Source organism: Leptonychotes weddellii, chromosome 3 (assembly GCF_054177405.1).
Source record: "Leptonychotes weddellii isolate Sample4059 chromosome 3, ASM5417740v2, whole genome shotgun sequence".
NCBI classification, from domain to species: Eukaryota; Metazoa; Chordata; class Mammalia; order Carnivora; family Phocidae; genus Leptonychotes; species Leptonychotes weddellii.
This window is the reverse complement of record NC_138371.1, coordinates 56,072,812-56,079,513: the sequence shown is the minus strand read 5'-3', so window position 1 is coordinate 56,079,513 and position 6,702 is coordinate 56,072,812. Positions and strand designations below refer to the sequence as shown.

Here is a 6,702-nt window from a genome sequence, read left to right as displayed (position 1 = left end):
CAGAGGCGGGTTGGGGTTGAGGTTGGGTTGACCGCTGGCGCCGCACGGCGCGCTGGGCCACACGGCCCGTCCTCTCAAGTCAGTCCCGGCCGCGGTGCGGTCTCCAGAAGGCCGGACGCAACATGGCTCGAAGAGCCCCGCATAGCCGGCGGCCTCGGAGAGCGGAGACCGTGCCTGCGGGGAGGCCCGGCGTGGAACGGGGTCCACCAAGCCCAGGCGGCCCACTCGGTTGCTCGGCCACTTGAGCGGCGGCCGCCGGCGGGAGGCCTCAGCGGCCCTTCCGGCCCCTAATCCCCTTCAGTGCCAGGAGGACCCCGCGCCGCCACGCCCGTCTCTTCCTTCTCCCCGGCCCGACCCTCCCAGGTGAGGAGATCCCGGCGTTCGCACCGACCCGGCAAGACGCGCCTGGCGCCCTGGCCAGACCGAAGCAGGTGGCCGACCGGCCCTCCGCGGTCAGGCATACGGGCCGGCGAGGGTTCGGGGTGAGAGTTTCCCTGACCCGGGGCGCACGCCACACTCCTGAACTTTCTTTTCTTTCCAAAGGTGACGGGAACAACAGTTTTTATTGACTTTTCTTTCCGGTTAAAGGGCCTTCCTCTTACTGTGATGTGGTTTGTTCAAAACAAAAGGTTTCCTCGACTGCGCCTTACTTCTTCCAAGTAGTTCCCTGGCAGGTATGTGCGGCTTGCAAAGAGCGCGCACTCGCTGGACGGGGTTAGAGAGAGAGATTGCTAGCACTGACGGGGGTTTCGGGGGCCTAATAGCCGTCAGCCGCCTGACCGGCCGTCCGCGGCGTCCAGGGGGCCAGCCTGAAGAGAGAAGAGCGACGTCACACTTTTTTCCTCTGGTGTATATTACGGTTTGCTCTGGGTGTCCTGCCAAGCCTAGCTTTGGTGGTAGGCGCGGTACGGGTGTTTTTCCCAGGCTCACTATTTGCAAAAGTTGTGGCCGGAGAAAACTTCCAGGTCGCCAGCAGGAATGTCACAAGAGAGCCACAGTGGCTTGTCAGGCAGGCGGCCCCGGAGCGTGCGCGCCACCCACTGCCGCCTTGGGCGGCCGCCTGGCCCCGCCCCGGGTCACAGCCCTGCCCGCAGCTCCACCGCGGCGGGCGGGGGGAGGGGGCAGGCGGCCCGCAGGGAGAGGTGCGTCCCACGCCCCGCCCCGGGAATTCCCTCGGGTCCGCGGTGTGCGCGGGCCGCTGCGTGTGCCGTTCCCGTGTGGGGTGTGTAAGTACGGGGGGAGGGGAGAATTACCCTCATCTCAGTCTCAAAGTCCCGCGCCTGGAAGCCAAAGGCAGATTTCTCTGGAGATAACAAAGACACTTTGTCACTTTGGGCGCTGCCTCGGTGCAAATCTTTAATTGCAAGGGAGTTGCGGGGGAGTGGGGGGGGGGAGGATCGAGTGTCTCCAGCAACCCAAGCGCGGGTCTCCAGGCGGCAAGGCCCCCTTTGATCAGGAAAATCCAATTATTTGTGTATATACATTTCCCACATAGTGATTACTTCATTAATTGTCCCGCCTTTATCTCCTCCCTTCCCATCCCCCCTAATAATCAGTTCTTTTATCCCGACCAACAAACACACCATAGGAGCTTTGTGGATTCAAAGGATTTGCTTTCGCTTCTGAAAGAGCCGCTATTCTTTGATGATTGGGTAGCGGCAAACTTCAAAGCCATAAATCTTCCCTCTGACTGGCTGGCGGCCCAGCAAAGTCCTTATCAAATTCTTGGAGGTGATCCTGAAGCGCTCAGACCGCGCGCGGGGCGAGCGAGCGGGGTGCGACGAGGGGCGCTGGAGGGGAGGGCCCCGGAGCGCAGAGAGGGCGCCGGGGAGGGACGCTGGGTGGCCGTTGGTCCTCGCCTTCGGGTCTCCATGCCTCGGCAGCGCCCTGCTCCGCAGCCAACGGCCCGCAAGCTGTAGCTATGGCTGCCGTGGCCGTCCTCCGGAACGACTCTCTGCAGGCCTTCCTCCAGGTCAGGTCTGGGCTCGGAGGGAGGGAGGGAAAGGTGGGAAGGGTCGCGTCCGGATCGATCCTGGTACTCTGGGCACCCTGAATCTCAAAGGGACCCCTGCTCGGGGGATGCCGCTAGAGTCAGACCGAAGGGTGCCCACGTCAACTTCGCACCTAATCTTGGTGTCTAGAGTGTGGCCTTTGGGGGAGGGACGCGCGGATCCGGGGGTTGTTGGGACTTGCGCGTCTGGCAGAGAATAGGGCCCGAGCCCACCCTGTTGGGCCCTCCCGCTGACTTTCAGCCTGGGGTGGGCGGAGGAGGAGCGCGAGAGTAGCGTGGAAAGAGCTTAAAAGATGGGAGGGAGGGCGGATGGGCAGCTGGGCTGTGGGTGTTTCCACACCCTTTCTGACCGCGGAGCCGGGAGCGGCCCGTCGGATCCCTCTCCCCTCCCACCTTGTGCCTGCTTTCTCTGAGTCTGGATGGCGTCTCTTTGCACCAAGTAGTTTCACGGGAAGCGCTCAAGCGCTCCGCGTTCCGGTAGCGCAGGCACCAAAAGTTAACCGTACTGGTGGGTGCGTGCGTGGGGTGCGGTGGCGGGGGAGGGACACCGGGACGGGAGAGGGGCGGCGGTATAATAGCTGGCGTGGGGGTGGCGGGCCGGCCCGGAGACAGCGCTTGGAGCGCTAACCTTTTGTCTCTTCTCCGCCCTCCCCCGCCGCCGCCCATGCAGGACCGCACCCCCAGCGCCTCCCCGGACCTGGGCAAGCACTCGCCCCTGGCGCTGCTAGCCGCCACCTGTAGCCGCATCGGCCAGCCCGGAGCCGCTGCGCCCCCGGACTTCCTGCAGGTGCCCTACGACCCCGCGCTGGGCTCGCCCTCCAGGCTCTTTCACCCTTGGACCGCAGACATGCCGGCGCACTCACCGGGCGCGCTGCCGCCCCCGCACCCCAGCCTGGGCCTGACGCCGCAGAAAACGCACCTGCAGCCGTCCTTCGGGGCGGCGCACGAGCTGCCGCTCACACCCCCCGCCGACCCCTCGTATCCCTACGAGTTCTCACCCGTCAAGATGCTGCCCTCGAGCATGGCGGCGCTGCCCGCCAGCTGCGCGCCTGCCTACGTGCCCTACCCTGCACAGGCCGCGCTGCCTCCCGGCTACTCCAACTTGCTGCCCCCGCCGCCCCCGCCCCCGCCGCCCACGTGCCGCCAGCTGTCCCCCAACCCGGCCCCCGACGACCTCCCTTGGTGGAGTATCCCGCAGGCGGGCACCGGTCCGGGGACTTCCGGGGTTCCGGGGGGCAGCCTCGCCGGCGCCTGTGCCGGGGGCCCCCACGCAGCCCGCTTCCCCGCCTCGGCGGCCGCCGCTGCCGCCGCAGCCGCCGCGGCCCTGCAGCGGGGCTTGGTGTTGGGCCCGTCGGACTTTGCGCAGTACCAGAGCCAGATCGCTGCGCTGCTGCAGACCAAGGCCCCCCTGGCGGCCACGGCCAGGAGGTGCCGCCGCTGCCGCTGCCCCAACTGCCAGGCGGCTGGCGGCGCCCCCGAGGCAGAGCCGGGCAAGAAGAAGCAGCACGTGTGCCACGTGCCGGGCTGCGGCAAGGTGTACGGCAAGACGTCGCACCTGAAGGCACACCTGCGCTGGCACACGGGCGAGCGGCCCTTCGTGTGCAACTGGCTCTTCTGCGGCAAGAGCTTCACGCGCTCGGACGAGCTGCAGCGGCACCTGCGGACTCACACGGGCGAGAAGCGCTTCGCCTGCCCGGAGTGCGGCAAGCGCTTCATGCGCAGCGACCACCTCGCCAAACATGTCAAGACGCACCAGAATAAGAAGTTCAAAGTTGCTGAGGCCGGGGTCAAACGGGAAGACCCGCGGGACCTGTGAGCCCACGCCGGGGCAACTCGAGGCCTCTCCCGCCTCGGACTCCGGTCCCAGCACCTCTTCCGGGAGCTTCCGGGGCTCTGTGGGCACCTGGCCGAGGGAGGACCCAACAGGCACTTGCGTCTTCCTGCTGCCGGTCTCCCAAAGGCTCCCAGCTTCCCTGGCCCGGCCTGCGGACAGGGACCCTGTGCCCAGGAGAAGCAGGGGAGGTAGGGTTGGGAGCTCGGCGCCATGCAAGGGCGGTTTCAAGCTCTGAACCATTCCCACCGTCTGGGAGATCTACAGTTTTGGGGAACCACACTGGGCTGGCCTTGTATATAGGAAGCACTGCTGAATTAAAGCAGAAGGACCTTGGGAGATTTGAAATAGTGCTCAGTTTTGGGGGAGGGGGGTTGTTTTGTTTTGGTTTTTTTTGTTTTGTTTTGTTTTGGTTTTTTTGCTAGGACCAGGCCGGGCTTTGTACAGGTTATTTAAATAGCTTTGTTAAAGAATTATTATAATAATTATAACATTAATAAAAATGTTACTTTTGTCCTCAGCTCCATGAAGAGCTACAGCATGAAATGTCTCTGTAAAGCAATCAGCAGTTGCAGCCTGAAAATAAATACGTTAACTCCGGGGTCACCTCGGGACCCGGCTGAGCCAGTCTCATTTGATCTTTTCTTCTTGGGGAGGCTTTCTAAAGCGGTCAGGTTTCACCACGAAGACGGTTCCTGTAGGATGCCTGTATGGAGGTTTCTTTGGTTTGGAAGGGTCTGGGCAAGTGTGTTGGGTGCATGGACGGAGGAAGGAGGGCAGGGTCAGATTTGTGATAAAGAGGATAGATCATGCGGCCTTAGGACTTGAGCAGAGACTGTCGAGCATCTCTTAAAAGTTTGATACCTGCTGCACATACAGTGCACGTTCTTTTATCTGGCGAATTCCCTGTGGCTTTCCATTTGGTGGTACTGTAGGGACAGAGGTCACACTAGAGCTTTCCTTCCTCCTGGTAGCGGGTTATGCTGGTGTCTGGAGAGGAACTGTAGACCCAAGGATCTGTTCACAGATGAGATTTGGGAGAGTTACAGAGAAACGGGGGGGTGGGCGGGGGCTCCTTCAAGGTTGGTCTTTGCCGGGGAAGAGCCGTCACCTCAGCCCCGTTGTCTGGCTTGTTCTTAATCATCGCGCTGTGAAAATCTTGCTTCACAATAGCCGCTTAGGGATTTCTGGCCTGGCCTGGAAGTTTAGTTCCATTTTGTGTCTTGGGATTTTATTTTTTTTAATCATTGAAGTAGACCAATATTTGCTCAGGGAGGAGCCAGGAATACTCATATCTAGGTTTCTCGCCTGTCTCTAAAAAAGTTTACAGTAGTTTTTTCAAGTGTCTCGACTCAACTGGCTCCTTGATGTTTGCTAGTATTTGAGTTTTTAAACCTGAAACTGAAATCTTAATCTTCTGATTTAGAATTATCAAAGAAAGAAAATTATCAAAGAACATTTGTTAATATGTTAAGGTAGCATCATTAATGCCAGATTTCAGTGGAACTGAATAGTCTTTTCATGGTAGCCGAAGTGTATATAAATTGATAGGATTTCACAAACTGTTGTTACCTTTCCTTTTGTTTGAAGTCAAACCTAGTGGTAAGTTCTTAAGAGCTAGGAGGGTTGTGCTTGAGACTTACAGAATTAAGTAAAACACAAACATCAACATAACAGAGATGAAATTACTTTTATATTCCTAAGCAATAGCATTTTACTCTAACTTGAGACAAGGTAGTGAAAGAGAATTAGAGTCATTGTGGAGATATGCCTTAGAACCAGTTGCTCTCATTAGGGATTTTGGAACTATGAAATGACAGATTGGAATGTGAGTCCTCAGAGGTCTTTACCTGGGAAGGGCAGTTTGGTTAGCTAAATTTCCAAGGGTGTGATGGTTTTGCAAGCAATAGTAGTAAGAAAGTTGCTACACAGTTACACTAATATGCATCTAAGTGTGTAATCTTAATCTAAATCAAGATTCTTGAGAATCATTTCTATGAAGAGTTACAGAAACTCACATCTAAGCCATGCCCTGGGATGGACTTCAGAGCCAGGAAAGATTTGTTGGCAGATAGTAGGGAAAGAGAAATCCTGGTAGAGTGGAAAGACCCAAGGGCTTCTACTCAGAAAAGTTGAAGTGATTCTCTCATTCAAAAGAGAATGCCCTTGGTGGAAAAAGAAAAGTGGCAAGTTTGAAATGAGTCTGCTAGCTGTTATTGACAGCCATGATCTTCTAGTATCTAAACAGATAAAGTGTTGAAGATAAAGTTTCCCTGTAAGTTTATCTTTATGATTGTTAAGAGAAGAGCTAGATAAAATACATGGAATTTATCTAAAAATAGGATATATGTAATATTTAAAAGCAGAGCAGTCATTTGATGACAAAGTAACTTTCTTATGTTTTTGCTTAATTAAATCTGCAAACTTCTGTACGGTTTCTAGGCTAACTTGGTACAGCTGAAAGACTGTTCCTTGTGCCACTTCAAGTTTGTGTTCCAATTACTTTAGAACAAATTATCCAAGTGGAAGCCAGGAAGCCACAATGATATGATATTATTATCCAAGTGTAGGAAACCATTTCATGTTTATACTGAAAAATAAGCTAATAAATCAGAAATAGAAATTTGACAGTGCAGAAATGTATTAAATTTTATAAGCTGTTAAAATTTGAACTGCTACCGCATGCTGTTTCATAAAACTACAACTGATACCACTTAGAACTTTAAAAAGTATTTAAAATAAATGAATATGCCAGAAATAATATGTATAAGTGATGTATAATTAAGCAGTTAGCAGAAAATTCAATAAAATTCAAGTTAAAAGTTCAGAAACATTGCTATTAAATGTAAACTAAAATTTA

General features: G+C 55.5%; 1 protein-coding gene across 1 annotated transcript; it reads left to right on the top strand.

The window, feature by feature from the left end:
- The first annotated feature begins 1,783 nt into the window (after nucleotides 1-1,783).
- On the top strand, nucleotides 1,784-4,424 carry SP5 (Sp5 transcription factor). The gene is made up of 2 exons (XM_081815526.1): nucleotides 1,784-1,972; nucleotides 2,682-4,424. Exons 1-2 carry the CDS (start codon nucleotides 1,922-1,924, stop codon nucleotides 3,825-3,827), a joined length of 1,197 nt encoding a protein of 398 aa, XP_081671652.1. The 5' UTR covers nucleotides 1,784-1,921; the 3' UTR covers nucleotides 3,828-4,424.
- The last annotated feature ends 2,278 nt before the right edge of the window (nucleotides 4,425-6,702 follow it).